This window comes from Aplidium turbinatum, chromosome 11 (assembly GCF_918807975.1).
Source record: "Aplidium turbinatum chromosome 11, kaAplTurb1.1, whole genome shotgun sequence".
NCBI classification, from domain to species: Eukaryota; Metazoa; Chordata; class Ascidiacea; order Aplousobranchia; family Polyclinidae; genus Aplidium; species Aplidium turbinatum.
In genome coordinates this window covers 10,604,474-10,623,225 of record NC_137482.1, presented here as the reverse complement: position 1 = coordinate 10,623,225, position 18,752 = coordinate 10,604,474, and the positions used below count along the sequence as shown (strand labels likewise).

Sequence of the window (18,752 nt, the reverse complement as noted above, 5' to 3'; positions counted from 1 at the left end):
CAATCCCATTGTTTAACAATGGCTACAGTAAAAGAGAGACTCGTTTTTGATCTTTCTATTGTATTGAGCGCAAATTAGATTTTAAAGAAAGTGCAAGTAACAAATTTTAATTTTTACTAACCGATTTTCGCGTCCGTACCGTACCAATGTGGCACCCATGGCTCGATCAAGCCATGCATGCTATGCCTTAGGTATGCCCCTGCTTGGTTGAATTCGCGAGATAACATATTTATAAATTATAATCTTAATTTTTTTGTAATGTTATGATTCAATACAAGAGCCACAAAATATATGTTGAAGAGCCGCAATTTGCCCACCGTTGGGTTAGGGTATCGGATTCGGAGATCGGTTAGGTAGGCTACCGTATCCTTTTCCTTTTGGTATTTGTTTCCTTTTGTTGGTTTTATTCCCGTAAACTGTTGGTAACTTTATCATTGCTGTTGTTTTCCGACAAGGAAAAATAACTTGAATTGAATTGTATCGGTATCCGCAAACAAACAAACTGAAAAGATCGAGAGAAAAAATAAAACAAAGCCAAAGTCGCTGATCGCAGTTTCCATTTTTCCTCAGTTTTTGCAAACATTTTAAAATTTCCGGTAATGATCCTAAGAGTTTGCCGAAGTCGCTGATCGCAGTTTCCGCAAACATTTTAAAAGAGTTAAGGTTGATCGGAGTTTCCGCAAACATTTTAAAAGGGTTAGGGTTGATCGGAGTTTCCGCAAACATTTTAAAATTTCTGGTAATGATCCTAAGAGTTTTTGTTTGTTTGCAGAAAATTTTAAAATGTTTGCGAAAACTGCGATCAGCAACTTGGCTTTTTTAATTTTTTCTCTCGATCTTTTCAAGGTACGAACTGACGGTAGGAATTGTTCATGGTACGAATTAGGTTGTATCCTCCAGGCTTACACCCGGTGGTTGAAGCTTTAGAATAGATTAAGTGAACATGAAGACAAGGAAGCCAATCTTTGTGTCCACCTTCAGTCATGCCTTTACCATCATATTGATTCATCTGGATTTTGTTTGAATTGATTTTGACGCAAGAAGATTTCTTAATCAGCTGAGTTCCTGCATGGCTGTGCTGATACCGTACTGTGCGCTTTATAAAGTGCTAGCTGAGAGCAACTCATATCTGTGATGGATACAGTGCTAGGGTCTATGTGTGTATTTGTGACCATGGACGTACGGCAATTTTGTCCACTTCAATATGCACAATTTTTTTAATATTTTGGAACTGAAAATAATTTGACAGAAAAAAATTTACCAGTTTATTTATCAATAATGTTATTTCAACTTGTGTAAGTTTTTTCTTTGCTAACTATGTGATTTGGTGTGTGGTTTATGTTTTTTAAAAAATTTGGCTTTTTATAAAAACAAAATGGCATCCTGACATTTAAGCGGCAAAAAAATAAAAATGTCAACGAGAAATGTTTTTAATATCAGGATCCCCATGTTGTTGTCATCGCATTTATTCACCGCGTCTTTTTACAGATTGTTTTATTAGGCAGATACAGGGATATCTAAAGAAGGGGATACGAAGGCTTTTATTACGTCTGACAATAGAAGCCCTCTGGCTTTTGTTTATCGTAAATAACCTGTGTTTATCGTAAAATGACAATTGGCACCGATAGTAGTTTAATAAATCTTGTTATGATGACTTGCATTGCGCTATTAGCATCAGGCCTGGATATTCACATCATGCTGGTGGTTGCTTATTAATTCAACTACCCATATACTTGCTTTACATCTAGCCTCCTGCAAAGGCTTTGTTATAAAAAAACAGCTTACTGGTAACTTTTCAACTGTCTTTGTAAACAAGTATTCTTTAGATATACTCTACGTAACATTTGCTAACTGTCTTCTGTAGCTCATTGTACCAGCTGCACTACAAAACTTTCTACGATTTAAAAAAGAACCACATATTTAAAGCACTACAAACTACTGCCCTGGTAGTGTCATGAGAATAAGGCAATCGCTGCGAGCCTTCATATCCCCCTTTCTAGATATCCCTGGGCGGATTGCACAGATTTACTTTGCCAGAATGGCTGTGGTGTGTGGAACGCATTTTGAAATTAAAACAGCAATCACAAAATGCTTTATTGTAATTTCAATATAGTATACACACAACAACACCACCAAAGTGTTACACGCTTAAAAGTATAACAATATCTTCCTGATAAAAAATAGTATTATCTATAACAGTACGGTGATGATGGCGTATGAGCGATCTTTCCAGGCTAAATTGGAGGGCAGGAAATCTTCAGCCACTCGGCAGTCTCGTCGTCCAGGATTCTCAGACCATGCGCACCGTATGGAGGCCGGTTGGTTAGGCAGTGGTGGATGACATGGTCTGCGGTCTGTTCCGTGGCACCACACTCGCATTCTGATGAAGGAGCCAGGCCCCATTTGTGCATGTCCGAACGAAAGCGGCCGACGCCAGTTCGCAGGCGGTTAAGCCTGACCCACGCAAGCCTTGCGAGGGACATCCCTGGTGGACGGGGATCGGCGTTGGGTATGAAGTCACGAAGCGTGGAGGTGTGATTTTGCCACTCCGTGTTCCACATGTGGTTCGTCCAGTGTGCCGCACTTAAACTAAGTTCTTCTGCGTTCTTAAGGAGTTGTTGTGCGGCAGGCACAAAGGGGCGTCTTGATTTCAAGCGCTGCTTTATAGGTGGTGGTCTCTTGAGTGTTGCATGGAGGAGATGGTCGGGGTCCAAAGCGCGGCGAGCGAGAGAAATCGTGGCTCCTTTACGGCGTAGCTCAGCGGGTTGGATGCCTGCTAGGATGGGTAGGCAGTCCGTTGGAGTGGGACGCAGGCATCCAGTCACAGTACGCAGTGCGTCGTTAATGGCGGTATCAATCTGGTGGGTGTGAGAACTACGACACCAGACCGGCGCGCAGTACTCAGCGGTGGAATGAACAAGGGCTAGGGTAGCTGTACGAAGAGTTTTAGCACCAGCTCCCCAGCCGGAACCCGCCAATCGCCTCAAAAGTGCGACGCGTGTAGATAGTTTTTTGCGCAGTGACTTCAAGTGCCGGCGGTACGTGAGTGACCTGTCCAGGGTTATGCCGAGGTATGTAGGTTCGGCACAGTAGGGCAGGCGTTCCCCATCAATCTTGATGTTTATCTCACGCTGTGCCTCCCGGTTGTTAAGGTGGAAGGCCGCCGACACTGTTTTTGGCTTGCTGAGCTGTAGCTTCCATTTCTGGAGGTATGCTGATAGTGTTTGCATGTCTTGGCTGAGGTTCCTCTCCACTGACTGCCAGTTTCCTGCTGAGTGCAGGAGTGCCAGGTCGTCTGCGTAAACAGTACGGTATTATAAGCTAACAAATACGATTTTCAGAGATCCTTTAAAAAAGAGGTTGCAAATGCGCACATGGAATTAAGAACTTACATTAAATTAATATCATTCTGTAATTGTGGTCCATATTTTAAAGATAGAAACATGCATTTTAATTCAGGGACTCATTTGGGTTGGGCATAGCTTTCCTATACAGTAGTCTTCTCAAACAATTTAAAAACAGAAAACACCATCGCCCTGCAATGCTACATAACATGTAGCACTGCCTCAGCGAAAGTGTAGAGAGCCTACTAGAGATAGAAAGTTATTTTTTTACAATTCAAATAGCATTTATTGGATCGGATCAGTTTGATTTTTTTTTAAAATTTAAGTCTTCTCAAAATAGATTTCAGCTCAGTGGCTTGTGTAATGCAGCTTACAGATGTTATGCAAGTCTTTATTGGAAAATCATCGCAAAATGTACCAGTCATTTTTTCTGAAAACATCAATACATTTGTTCTGAAACAAACCATCTTATCCTCTTTTAAAAGCTTTTTTTTCTTTTTAGCTTGTGTTTATCAATTTAAACTATCTTGTTTTTCTTTTAAAGATAGGCTAATCAAACTATTTTAATGCAATTTTTCATGTGTAGAAGACATCAATGTGTGCTTGTAGATAATTTATGTTCGTGATATGCTTTTATCATAATGATGGAAAATGGGTCGTACTCTTCATCTTCTGAAATTTCTCCAGTTTCTTCTATTGCACCTAGTGATGACGTAGAGGTTAAGAAGTTGAAGGATTTGGTGAAAAAATTGGAAAAGCAAAATGAACATTTGCGTCATAGAACTGGAAAATTAAATTCTAGTGTGAGTATATTCATCTCAAAATCATCAACATATTTTGTATAATTCCATGATTTTGAGCATGTGAAGAAAACAGTGTGCTGAATGTATTTTTGTTGGTTTTTGTCAAAATAGAGAAATAGTTGCATGGATCAACAAATGCAAATATAATTGACATTCATATTATTTTTTAGGCAAACAAATTGACAAAATCAAAAGTAGAGTATTCAGTTGCTGGAGGAGATGCTGCTCCCAATCATCGTTTATCAAGTCGTTTATCTAGAAATGTGACTGATGACATACAACTTTTAGATGAAAATGATCAAGATTTTTTGAATGTTTCATTGGGTGATGAGCTTTCATGGTAAGATTGATGACGACCTAGATAAAGTACAATTTGGGTAGAGAGGTAACTTTTTTAAACCTGGTGGAGCCTCCTATCTTCTAACCGTTTTTGATTGCATTGTCAGGTGTTGTGCTTCTTGTATTTTTGTTTTGTATGCCACTAATTCGTGTTGTGCTTCTGTCCATCTTGCGTAATCTGCTTGAGTCCTTCTTTGCACAATTAATCTTACCTCCCAAATACTCGACTCATTGTGCTGCATAATTTTTAAGTTATATATCATTTTGTGTGAGCAAGTTAAGCAGTTTATCAAATGTTTAGATTTGACCCTTTTTCGCTGTGATACTGTATTATTCTTTAGTATTTCTTTTAAGATATTTTTTATAGACTTGAAAAGGATTGTATGACTAGCTGAAAACGTTCGCTTAATGTTTTCTTTGTTTTTGTAATATGATATTAAATGCAGTGTTGTTACTTAGTTATCTGTGTTTATGACCTAGATAAAAATAACAAAATGATCAGTTAAGTCATATGTACTTAGAATGCTCAAAGCTTTATTCCATTTCCATTTTAACTTTCACAAATTGCTTAAATTGCAACATTTTACTTCAAAGCTGTGTATTAAGCTTAAGTTATGAGAGAAAATCTTGAGTAGGCCCGCCCAAATGAAGCAAAATGTTTTGTGTGAAAGCCATAATGGACCTACGTATAACTGGTGAGATTGGTTACTAGGCTACTGTATATGGCATTTAAAAAGTTTAAAACTCTCTAAATAATAGGCTTTATACGTCTCCGAAAGCACCAAGCTCAGAACCAATTAGTTCGAGGCATTTGTCACCACACGATTGGCTGAAGGAAGAATTTGAACACCCAAGAACTCCACAACTATCTTCTGCAAAAAGAAATATTATGTACAAATTAGATGGAGCTTATGGGGATAGTAAGTGAATTAGGAAAAGTTTCATTTGTGATATGTAACATTGTGCAATGTGCATGCCTGATCCAAGTATTTTTTTTTCAAAACTTAACGTTTAGCATATTTTTGAGTACCGGTGTAGCAGTCCAAGAGTTACTGCATGCCAAAAGTTACAAGAGTTGCCAAATATTTCATTTAAATTTTATTTAATTTTGTTTCAAAAAAATAATTAAATTTTTAACCTCTCAACAAGTCAGATTAATAATTATAAGTATTTTGTAATGTTAACTGAAAAGCTTGCATTAGTTTGAGAGCAATGAATTCATTACACTTAGTTAAAACAATTTTCGCTTTTCTATCGATTGCGAAAACGCCGGGCACCGCTGGTAACTTTTGGACTGACAGTAACTTCCAGACTGCAACGCCGCAGAAGCAGTCCAAAAGTTACTGCTTTTGTAAGTGGGTGTGCTTTTTCGAAATTCGTTTGGGAAAACTTGTAAATGGACTGAAATTTCACTTGATCAGTAGATTAAACCCTCTGCAAGTGTGCGAAAGATGAATCCCAAGGATAAATATTCTCACCACGAAACCATAATTCTAGACTTTTAAGTTTCGTGCCACGTGTTTTCGATGGGAGTCCAACGGAAATTCAATGAAATCTCAAAGTGTTCAACACTTTCGTAAAATGTCAACAAGACATGTATGTCAACAAGACATTTATCGACTAGAGCTGGGGAACACCTCAATTTGAATTCTGTACAGAAAAGCGCCATTAAAGATCACATTTTCTCATGTAGGCTACAGAATGTCAAAACAACGTTTCTATCAAGCAATTTGAGATCATGTCCAGAGGCAGGTCTGAGTATCAAACTAAGATCTTGGAAGCCTTGTAGGCTACATAAAACGTCACAATCCACTTTTGAACAGACAATTGTCTGCTTGCGGCTCGTCTTTCTTGCTCTCTGTATTTTAAAATTATTTTTTTCGCACCTTGCCTTTTTACCATATCATGTGATCTGTTTAACACCTTTTGATGCAGTTACCTTTGATTCTCGTGGAGCCTATCGTTGAGTTTGAGCTAGTCAGAAGTACTGTGCAGTTTTTGTATTTTCCTGTTTATAGATTTAGTTAACCATTGTATTTTATTCAGATGTAGTTAAGTTGTATGTATATTATTCCTGAAGAGGACATCTTGTGATGTCGAAAACGTTCGATATTTAATTGTTGCGTAGTTTTGTGGTTTTTGTAAATATAATAATTTTTAATATGTTAAACTTTGCTCGGCTTCGTATGCCTATAGTTCAACAAGACAAACTCTCTACCGAAACTGTAACTTTCGTAAAAGCTAAAGCCTTCCCCGCGTGTGAGACTGTGATAGCCTACTCACTGAAGGTTGATGGCGTTTTGACTACTGGTTGGCCTACATGTAGCCTAAGTTACTTTATATTTCTTCAAAACGGTAGTTATGAAAAACCAGACCAAAAATAGGCTCAGTGCTTCATTCACTAGAAAACTTTGGTTTTAACTTTCATGAAATAGGCCTAGGATAAAATATAGTCAAAGACTATGTTCGTCAACTACAACTCAAGACCAGCGGCTAACAATTCAGCCTTCAAATGCAAACTTTGCACGATATATTAAGGCCTGTTGCTGTAGCCTATAGCTTATTAAATGCCACCGATTCACGTATAGCCCGATTTAAACTTTGAAATGTTTGGAGCGATGATCAATTAAATTATTTGTTTCAACAGAGCCATATAGCCTACAATGAGTCAATAAAACACTCATAATACTACATTGTGAATCGTAGGTTGCATTATAGCACAATCAGGATGACAGCAGAAGACTATAGGCTAAGTGGTCATCTAGTCAATCACCTCCCCATGCAAATTTATTTGCCAACGCACGTAAGGCACGGACACAACTTCAAATGATATAATACAAACAAATCAGGTTAAAATGATAGCCTACGTAAATTGTTAGGTTACAAATTCTAATTTCATTCCAAAACAGCAACAATTTCTGGTACAAAACTCATCTTTTAACTTTCATCTTATTTTCGCTTCATTCCCAATTACGTTTCTGCTGTAAATCAGGTTGTTAAGATGCAATGGTGGAAGTCTTCAAGTTCAACATGTTTCCAATGTTGAAATCATTTATACAAATCTGCTGCAAGCGTCAAATCTGAAAACCCTGTTTTAGTAACTTCTGGACTGGCAGTAACTTTCAGACCGCGTATACGCGGTCCAGAAGTTACGGTAACTTTCAGACCGCACTAACTCCTGGACCGTTACACCGGTATTACTGCTGAGTGTTGAACCTGAGAGATTTTATTTTCGCATTTTGTGCAAGATGGCTTATTTTGTGAATGGAATATGACACGTCATTGTAGAAAGCTTTTGACAGAAATCTGTTAAAATTCACTTCGATTTAGCATTGTTTACTATTTACAAAGCAAAAATGAAAGAAAGCTGATTCATTCAACGTAAATGCTTTCATTGTGAATACTCAGCGTCCAAGTCAGTTCTTTTTTATTGTGACATGTGTGGATATTTGGGTACACTGCCTCGGTATTCATTTAACTATAAAACGCAACTATAGGAAATTCATCTGACATGAGCTACCTGCGTCGTTCGATCGAAAAGCGTCTCGTATTTCCAGTGGACGATTACAAGATGGAAAGTCCTACAATGCGGAATTCATCTGATCTTGCAGAAAATAATGGTAATACAGTATAGCCAACTAGAGTAGACAACAATATAACTAATCATAGCGTATTTTTACGTGTCACTGCATTCGTTACACGTATGTGTTTCTCTTATATACGGTACCACTTATAGAAATTGAATATTTTTGTTCTGTATTTCTCCAGTGTTTTTTTCAGCATGCGTAGCTATCTGCTAACTGATAAATAAATATTTTAGACTTCTTCGTTGTTTATGCTATTGTGGTCTTGATTCATTTTTAAATATAATTTTAACAAAAAAAGTATATTGCTGCTGCATAATAAAAATAGCATGATTTAAGACGGTATCTGCCCCCACTCTTTTCAATCAAATGTCATCGGATAGCTAAATTTTATATGTAATCTTATGTTTGTTTTCAAGGCCCAAGCTATTAATATTTTAACAGCATTTGCTTCACCATAAATATTTGATCCTTTTTCAAAATAGCTTTTATGTCACTATCGTTATCAGCACAACGCAGACAAGCGTTATTTCGTAGTTGCTTTTACAAGTTTAAGCCGTTGCAGAACATTCATCCTGTTATTCTGTATGCTGTAATGTCATTAATGTTGATAATTAATTAACCAAATTCAGCATGTAAGGGAGTTGAAGGGTTGTGCTTTGATCACAAATCCCATCCAAAAGTTCACTAGTCAAATTTATTAAACTGGCTTTTTATGTAGAAAACTAATGCTCTTTAAATTATGTTCTTGCATTGGTTGCAACATGTTTTTTAGCAAAGTCTATCTCTGCTACATCTGCAAATCATAGGGAATAAACGGAATTGCCCGATTCGGAGACGCTGGTTCGGTGTGGGCGCGTTATCAGAGCGTTTCAAGGTTGAAATACAATTGTCTGAATAGAGACAGAAGTTTTCGAAAATCCCACGGCGCCGTCTGTTAGAGAATTATAGAGATTGTTCACGAGAGCTCTCCACATACAAACAGTTTATTTGCAAGTTAAAACTGAGTTATTTCAAGTAGGTGTGAAGTGTCACATTTCGCACCTTTATAAATTAGCGTTTAGTAACGCAATTGAGGTAATACCAACACAGCAACACAGTCACCGCTGTGGTCGATATGTCAATGGCGAATTCGCCAATCGCCTTATGAAAACGTAATAAATATAAAAGTGATAACACCGTTGTAAATTTTCGTTGTCGGATGTATCAAATCGCCCCCTTTCCTTAACGTTACTAGCATGAATCTGAACCACCATTGCGACATCAATGCTCATTTCTTATTTTATAACCGTTGCTAGATGTACCGTCATCCCAACTCGGTGTTGTCCTCACTAGTGGGAGCAGCCGATTCTTTCTTTGCAGCGTTTGCCTTCACTCCTGTTCTCCATCGCATATTTTTCCTTCAGTTTGACTTGGTCTGCCTTATTCTTCACCTGTTCTTTTCATGTTCTTTTTGGACGTTCCCGTTGCCTCTTTCCATCTACCTTCAAAGTCAAAGCCTTTCGAAGAAAACTTCCTCCCTCTTTAGTACATGTCCAATTGTCCATACCATCATACTTCGTTTACCCTGGCTGGGTTGCCTGATAAAGGCTAAAGGCCTCATGAGAAAGGCTAATTCACATTTATCTCACTGTGACACAATTACAATATCAACCGTTTTATTTCCGCGGAATGGCCCGTTTTGGTGAGTCCGATTCGGTGAGAGCCCTATTCGGTGATTTTTTTTTTAAATTATCGGGTACCGTAGCCTAATTATCATTGCCGTTTTAGGGTTAGGGTCTTATTTCAACGTTTAGCGACGTTAAAACGATGTAAAAGCGGCAATGATAATTAGGCTACGGTACCCGATAATTTTCAAACAAAATTTCAAAAAATCACCGAATAGGGAACTCTTCGAAAAAGGCTCTCACCGAATAGTAGCAGATCCTTATTTCCGTGGGTATGGGAATCGGGAAGGCAAACGTGGTATCCGCTTAACTAAATGATCCAGACAATTTTTCAAAATAAACAGAAGCCGTCGCAGGATTTTGACGAACGTCTGCACCGAATCGGCGCTCTCCGAATTGTCGCATACTGGTGAATGAAGGGGGATTGAATAAACTATTTTTAGGCTGACATTTATAGCGGAAAGAGATTTCTGTTTTGAGTTGCGCGTCTTCGCTGATTATAATGAAATATTTAACGGATGTATGTATTAATTACTCAGACTTCGAACTTCTATTTAATAACTTTAATTACATCAAAGAGCTTTAAAAAATACTATGTCACATTTTGATGTTATCAAGTCTACCATCCGTCGATGTTGTGATAATAATTCATGAATGGATTTGACTTCTGGTCAATAGCTCGGATTGTTGGCGGCAATAAGTGTCATTGTCATCCGAAGTTTCGTTGTTCCTATCAACACAACGCTTTCATAACCACCATTGTTCAAGTTGCGTCATGGCTTAACGGGCTGGGTAGCGGCGTACTTAAAAAACGTTGTCCCGATATTTTTACAACACTGCAGCAGCAATACAACAAACTGTGGAATGTCGATGGCCCCTCTCGTCAAGCCATTTATTTTTATTTTTAGACACGAGTAACAGATTCAAGAGTAATTATAATGAGTCACAAGGTAAGTTTTTTTCTTCTTAATCCCACTTTATTAAGACTGCCGGAAGCCCAGCAATTTATTTCTTTTACTGTGATCAGCTAGAGCTTTTTCGCAAACTTTTTCAAGAAATAAATATATGTTCTTGAACGTTAAATCAATTTTATCAACTCGTTGATGTAATTTGAATTTTCAAACCACAAATTCCAGTTTCCTTCTCGCTTTGTTTAAGCACGTTTGCTTCAATACATTTTACAGCTTGTTGATTGCTTTATTTTCATGACACCTGCTATAAGCTTATTTCAGTTTGTTTTTAATTTTCCACCTACATTGTTTCAAAGATGGTGCGCAGTGTGCTTCAGTTTGAACCACCAATGCCAAAAGCTATAAACTTCTTTCTACTTTTGAAATCAAATGCAGCGGCTGCATTGTATTATTTCATATAGAAACACCCCCTTCAGCAAGTTTACGTGTGCAAAGAAGAAGCTCATATGACGATGTGGATGAAGAGCAGGATAGAGATCCAACATCACAAGGTAACTGACCCTCCTTCCACGCCACAAGTGCAATAACATTGCTTAAATTTTTATGAGGTATCTACCATACAGGATTCCCCAATCAGTCCCACCATCTCCCTGTACCAAGCCAGACGATGACAACGGCTCATGGATTGTACCCAGCCCATGTCGACGACGAAGTTGACGGTGAACGAAACAGGAGTATGTTTTGTTGGATATTTTTGTGTGTTTTTTGAGTTACCATTATGATGTGTGCATAACGATATTGACCTTGATGCAAAGACATACGGCCCAGACGTTGTTTCAGATTTTATATGCAATGTTTTCGGAGCACGTCTTTTAGGTGCAGACAGTTAGGTGCCTGCCAAATAGGTGCGCACACTGTGGCGTCAGGGTATTTAGGTGAGGCGCCCGGTCCTTTAGGTGCTATTCCCAGTAAAGTCTATTTCTCATTAGGTGCTTAATGGAAATCCTGCAGACAATAAACAACGCCCATTTGCTAATATTATAGCCAGCAAGCTATACTGTATAAGCTTAGTCTACCATACTCCGCTTGCAGTGACGATATTTTGTTAGTTTGCAGCAATTAGGTTACTTCTTTGGATAGATTTAGCAGGCACTGCACACTGATATGTTTTCAACTGAAATTCACTTTGTAACACAGCGGAGAGAACTGTTGCGTAATCAAGCATTTCTGATAAATGATAATGAGTGTAATTTGACACACCGAATAGCACCTAAATGACCGAGCGCTGCATCTAAATATTCTGACGCCACAGTGCGCGCCCCTGTTTGGCAGGCACCTAGCAGACGTGGACACATTGTTTTGTCACAACCCACAAAACCACGTAGCTGTGATAGTTTTTCCACATTCGCAGTGCAACAAAGGAGTCTCTTCTTTCATAACCGAGGCATTATGGTTGCGACGCTTTGTACATTCTGAAATACATTCTAGTTTTAAATACAGGATGAGATGTTGGAAATAAAGCTGGTTATCAATTTAAGCATTTTCTGATAGCTTAGTCTACGATTACTAGAAGAACGCGAGAAAATACTTCATATTTTTATCAAAGTTTTAACCTACCTAAATTATGGACATGCGATGCAGGATCCCACACTCCCACAAGGCAGGAGCGGACTCATGAACCGTCGGAGAGAGTTGGAATCTCACAAAGATCGAGAAGTCCAGCAAGGAAGAGTTCAGGTCAGTTGATGAAGCCAAAACATACCACAATGATTTAAAATACACAAGTGTTGAAAACCTTCGCAAGAAACACAGTGGTTGTTTCATGAACTTATCTTTTTTACATTTTGTAGTAAGCACAGCAGTCAAAGCTAATCACTTTGAACGTATGTCGGAGTGACAGAGAGTCTTGGAAGACCACTATCGCCAACGTCTGTATCAAATCGACGCATAATCACTTGCTGTTATGTTTTTATCTAAGCTTCTGGTCCAGTAAGAAGAAGCCTTCCCAACACTTCTCGGTTACTCCAAGCGTTGAGCCCCAATTCAAGTCCTGGTGAGATTTTGACTCGCAACGACAGACAACAGAACAGTACGTTTCTTTACAAGTTGCAATTATCAAAATGTATTATATATAACGTGTTTTTGTTTCCGTGCATGTTGACCGAAGATATCATGTCTTCGGTCATTCACAACAATCGAATCCTTCGGTTCATAACATGAATCACGATTAATTAAGTCGTGCATCATTATCAGTGTTACTGCTCCATTATGAAATTTTGCTTCGCACAATAACTGCTATTTCAAAACGGCATCTGTTGGTCGTTGTTTCTCCTTTATACCTGCGGCATGTACAATTGTACAATGTATTGTATATACTATATACATATGAATCTTGATCAATGATCACTCATACTCTGTTGCAGTACATCAACCAGTGATAAAGTCATCACTTGTAGCTCCTCCTAGAATGTCGCGTTTGCAACAGAAGAGCGTCCTCCCCACTCCCGGTGCGTCATCCGGAGTTCCATCAGGTATGGCTGGCATGGTTGATGCATCTCCGATTAGCTTACCACCTCATCTCATGAGACAGCTCTGCACTGTGTCGCTTTTAGCAATGTCCGTACGAGCTTTTACTTTTATTCCCTTTTTCAGTCGGGAAAGCAATGCACAGAGGGAGATCCTCATCACCGATGACGTCACAGCGTCGATCTTTGCCGCGACCCAGCCAAACTACAACCAGCATGAAATACAGCAGCAAGCCCTCCCCCGTCGCGCCACGGAGTGTCCCCCAGAAACCCAGTATCCCTCCTTCAGATATTTGGGGTGATGACGACGAAGTGTATTAGCACACCGCGGCACCAGACAGTGAGCTTTGAGGCTGAAAAATCAAAAAGCGTCGATCAGTCACTTTTGCGGTTGCTTCAACGTTTGTTTACATTGCATGCGAGGTTAGGATCGTCAAGCGGAGGTGTTCATCAGGGCGGCATTTCACAACCGAATGCGTCTGACAAATGACGCCATTTTTATTGTTCTTTATTTGGAGAAGGTTATTTTACTGAAAATAAGTGGATACTGATGTTGATACGATTGGCCGTGGACTGTTTGATGTTTCTATAACACTGTTTGCCTTAAATTACAGGATATAAGTCACTTTCACGTAAAAGATGACTGATTTACTTTTTTGGTCATTTCCTACGTAATTATTAATGAAGAACAAATAAAATAAACAATAGGATCTCCGTAGTAGTCTAATTTCTATTACATCTAAGTTAAAGTAATACACCTTCTGTTGCTTGTAAGTACAGAAGGTAAATACCAGAACGTTTATGTATTTCAATGTGTCTGAACCATTCCTGCTTTTATATTTTCTACATGATGAAGTGTGCCACTTTACACAGCAAACTGTGTGTTGATCGGACTCGTCATTTTAACTTTTATCAATTTTCTCTTCATCAACATTAGATGCCTTGCGCGTGTCTGAAGCCTGTAAGCCAAATGTACTGCACTGTTGACAGTGATTGTTTTATCCGAAGATCAAACCGACTTGCGCATTGTCTCTGGTCCTTGCTTGGTTAAAAATCGCAAGTTTTAATGAAGCATTTCTTTTTCTCGTTACTCTGTCCTTTTATGTCCCCATCTCTTTTGAACATTGTCATTTTTGTTACAGTAGAAAGCAACAGGATAAACTGCAGCTGCTGTCAACATCATTGCGTTTTATGTCTTTCGGACTCCAACGTTTCCACATTGATTTATTATTCCACACTTTTGTTACTGAGTGCGTGTTTCTTCACTGTAACTACCAAGGGCTAACCACTGTTGCTTACGCACGATCTAAAAGGGTTTTAATGAAATTATAAATGTAAAACTTTTTTCCGCCGAACGAGAAAGCATCCATCCGTTTAGTACATTTCTCAAACAAACACTTTGCTTTTGAGTTTGATATTGTGAGTTTTGTTTTATAAATGTACAATTGTACAATATACAATACATGTACATATTGTACATGTGGCAAACACAATTGGTTGATACACAAAATACATTTATGAATTTGGACAAGATTTTTACTTGACGAGGAACAAGGCAAATTACTAAGACAAAAGTTCAATTTTAAACTTTCAACCACATTATTCACGACCCATTTGCATCTTACGGTTGCCTGGTTCAAGCCTAATCTCAACTATCTGGCGGTTACTATGAGTGGAAGTTATGGACAATCGTTTGTATTGAAATTTTTGTGCAAGACACCAGAACACCTAAATAAAGTTATCCATTTACTTTTGCAAACGTAAACTTGAAGCGAGAGGGAAATGTTTCGAACCAAAATTGAAAAACTAATAAATGTTTTTTCAACCAGTGCAACAACTTGTAAATCTATGTGACAATTGAAGTTATTAAACGAAGTGATTTCAAACTAAAACCTGTATTAAAGCTGAAGCTATTTGTTATTCAACAAAGTATACACAGCAGGCTTGCACTGTGTGCTGCTCTTAATCTTCGGGTACTTGCCCTGGTAACTGCCCAGACAGCAAAATCCGTCATTTTTACATTGGTCCAACGTATGCAAGAGTGGATTTTGCTGTCTGGATGCCTTGGTGAATGTGTTGCATTTTTCTTTTGGCGCAACTTATTTATTGCAAGTGGATACATTCTGTTCCTTTTTTATTAAATGCAATCATTAAAGACTTTAGAGCATCTGTTGTGATAATCACGCTCCGGCATACCGTACTTTTAAGCATTTTGTGCGCTCAAGTTAGGGACGGTATATTACGGGACGCGCAACTCCGTTGTTCCTTCAACATTAGAAGGGTCAATTGCCAATTTGACATTTTTTTTACGCTTTACTGCAGGCTTGCTTTCAACTAAAAACCTTAAATTACGTTAAAACCAACTTAACTCTTCTTATATAACCCATAAAAAGTAAAATATTTTGTAAATTAGAAAAAAACGTAACCCTTCTAGTGTTGCGGATAAGCCAAAAGCGGATGAAGTTTCGCATCCCTATGATCTACTATCCCTAGCTCAAGTACATCATATGACGCTTTAGCGCATGGAGCCGTCAGAATCATTGTATTGCGTGAAATTGCTTAGCAAAGACTTCTGATCACGAGGGCGGAGTGAAAAAGAAAAATGACGCTCAAATAGCCTCTTGTAACAAATGAAGCTGCAGCGATGTGCATAAGCCGGTAGGCTGCGTACCTGCAGTTCGGTTAATATCACTCTGTCATGATTCAGCACTGGGTGTGCACTGTGCAGCCATGCGTGCTGGCACACATGTTGCTGTTCTTTCACGCACTCTACAATTCCGAGAACATATCAGGCGGGAAAGGAGTCATCTTGATAAACATGCACCGGATAGCCTACCACAGCTTCTGCTAATGAGGAGCCATTGACAAACACAGCTCTATGCTGCGTATAGTGATACCAGAAGGGTAGCAATCGCTCACCTCCCCTTAAAAAAAGTAACTTTATTCACTGTGTATTTGCAAGGTAGGTTAATGTAGACCCACATATCGGTGTGTTTTGTTGGAATTGCCTCCATCCCTGGATGAATTCATAAAAAAGAGTCGGTGTTTGGTTTCAGTGAAAACATCTGCAAAAGTGGATGCACTTCATATGGGAAAGATACTGTGCGCTGGTTGGAGATCTAGAATTAACATAACTTAGCCCACCAGTGTAAGCAGGCCACAGACCAGCTTGCAATCCATCCGGTTTAAACGGTATGTTTCTGAGTTGATTGATTTATCAACGAATGCATCTTGTGGCATCGTTTTACTCTTGCATTCGCGACGCAAGATACTGTTGCTAATATTATCCTAGGAACTCCGCATAGTCAAGTCAAATAACACAACAGCTTGAATGCTCTGCAGAAAATAATACGCGGCAAATAGGAATTTTTACTGTTGCCAAGAGTCTTGTCGAATATAATGCTTGGCAATACTTCTTTTCCAGTTTGGAAGGAAACCAAATCCATGCAAACAGCAAGATCAATATACCAAGCAACAACATGGCTGTATTGCACTTTATATGATTGATGTGGAGCTAGTCGGAAAGATTTTTTTTAAATTGAAATTTAAAACAATTGGTGTATAACCTGACAACGTGAAGTGGCTTAAATTATCATCTATGGCAGCGTTTCTTAACCGGGGGTGCTAAATGCATGCAGTATAATATCAAAAAATTCCATTTTACTTTTCTGCATTGTTTCGTCTTTCTGCCAGCATCGGCAGTTGTCATATCAATGATTGGTGTTTCGAAGTAGCCTACCGTACATGGTTTGTTGTTATTGTAGTCATCTCCCAGTCAAGTACGCAACTTGATCCTGAGTAGTTTGTGCGAACTTACCTGGTGGGGGCTTTGTTGTAATATTACTGCTCGCTTCTAGCAACCACCATGGCAAAATACCTTCCCACAAATTACTCCTATCCAGAGTGGATACAGCAGCCTTTCTTGGCAGACATGAGTGATGATAATAGACTAAAGGAAGAGCTGATTGACATGCAGGTGAATCAGAGTTGTCGAACAAAATTTCGTCCTTCCGCTTGCTGATTTCTGGTGTGATCAGTTGACAGCATATCCTGCATTGGCACGAGCAGCATTGGAATCGATCTTTCCATTTGTGACTACCTAACTGTGTGAAAAGGTGTTCTCCACCATACTCCAATTGAAATAATTGACAGGAACCGCCTTCAACATGGGTTGCTCCACGATATGAGAGTGGCTTTGACCAACACTTAGCCTCGAATAGAGCAATTGGTCACACATAAGCAACAACAGAAATCACATTGATACATGTGTAACTAGTTACCCAGCTGAGTAACTTAAGTATGCTTAAGTTTTTCAATGTTCTTTCACTATTCTCGGGTTTTCCTATTTCTTTATCACCAATGACAACAGTAGTTTTGAAGAATAAACAAAATGATCAATTTGTACATCGCTTTCCTTTCAATAATGCAGACCAAAGTTTAATGGCGGCGCTGAAATTTTGACATGCTTCTTGATCACTGGCGGTATATTTTGTTGCCTAACAAACTGTGCTGTTGTTTTAAGAGAGTTGATTCGCTTACATATGGTTATAATTGAATTTTTGTTGGTGAATGAAAGCCAAATACCAAATCCTGAATCAACTTGGTTGAAACAACTGCACAGTTTGTTCAAAAGCATGTCAAAATTTCGGCCTATACTAAACTTTTGGTTGGCACTGTAATAGCCTAGTCGTATGCCAACGATAGTTAGGGGGTGCTAGATTGTTGAGGCCTGTTTACAGGGGTGCTAGAGTCAGAAAAGGTTAAGAAACGCTGATCTATGGTGTCCTCTATCATACAACCAAAACTAAGTATTGAGTCAATTCAGCTTTTAATGAAAATTTAAAATAAACAAACATACAATTGATTTTTCAACTAACCCCATGCCTGGGGTTAGTTGAAAAACGTCAGTTTAATGCCCACTAATGAACTGGATACTCTTTTTCCAACCAACAAACAATTACATGGGATTGTAAGCAAATATGTTTACCTGCTTTAAAATCAAAATGCAATGAATTCTACAGCTAATCATCGTAAAACCATTTTTTAATAAACGCATTGTTAAAACTTGTGATGTCGTATATATATAGCACTTTCCAAGTTATTCAAATTAAAATTTTACAATGTATGTCTGCTTAAAACAAATACATTGGAGCTTATACTACTTATTATCATACCACGACGATATACTCGTATCGTACTACATAGTCATACCGTTATCAAACCACTTTCCAACTAACCCCACCCACTATTTTCCAACTAGCCCCATTAGCATATGACAAACTATTTTCCTAAAATATTCAAGCATGGTGCATTGGACTAAAATTTGTTTATGTCTTAGTGTTGCTGAACACCTACAGATGACACACACCAAAAAACTTCTGCCTATCTTTAACGATATCGACGCATAAGATGTTTTTTAATACGCCAAAAATTTTACTTCGAAAGTAAGAAAATAGTCAGCCAAACAGGTAGACCTTGACTCAACAAATCGAAACTAACATGGATTATGTGTTTTTATAAACTACTTCACATGTTGGCAGTAAATATTTGAAAAAGTTATCGAGAGTTAAAAAAATGAT

General features: G+C 38.4%; 1 protein-coding gene across 1 annotated transcript; it reads left to right on the top strand.

The window, feature by feature from the left end:
* Positions 1-3,968: 3,968 nt before the first annotated feature.
* LOC145779684 (uncharacterized) lies at positions 3,969-15,340 on the top strand. Its single transcript, XM_082591321.1, has 11 exons — positions 3,969-4,147; positions 4,318-4,487; positions 5,246-5,406; positions 7,984-8,106; positions 10,646-10,687; positions 11,110-11,199; positions 11,272-11,382; positions 12,290-12,385; positions 12,627-12,737; positions 13,072-13,179; positions 13,301-15,340. Exons 1-11 carry the CDS (start codon positions 3,986-3,988, stop codon positions 13,492-13,494), a joined length of 1,368 nt encoding a protein of 455 aa, XP_082447447.1. The 5' UTR covers positions 3,969-3,985; the 3' UTR covers positions 13,495-15,340.
* Positions 15,341-18,752: the final 3,412 nt, after the last annotated feature.

Coding starts and splice junctions, on each gene's coding strand:
- LOC145779684 (XM_082591321.1), top strand. CDS start 3,986: ATGATGGAAAATGGGTCGTACTCTTCATCTTCTGAAATTTCTCCAGTT. Junction 10,688..11,109: donor TAATTATAATGAGTCACAAG/GTAAGTTTTTTT, acceptor TATTTCATATAG/AAACACCCCCTTCAGCAAGT. Junction 11,383..12,289: donor TGACGGTGAACGAAACAGGA/GTATGTTTTGTT, acceptor CATGCGATGCAG/GATCCCACACTCCCACAAGG.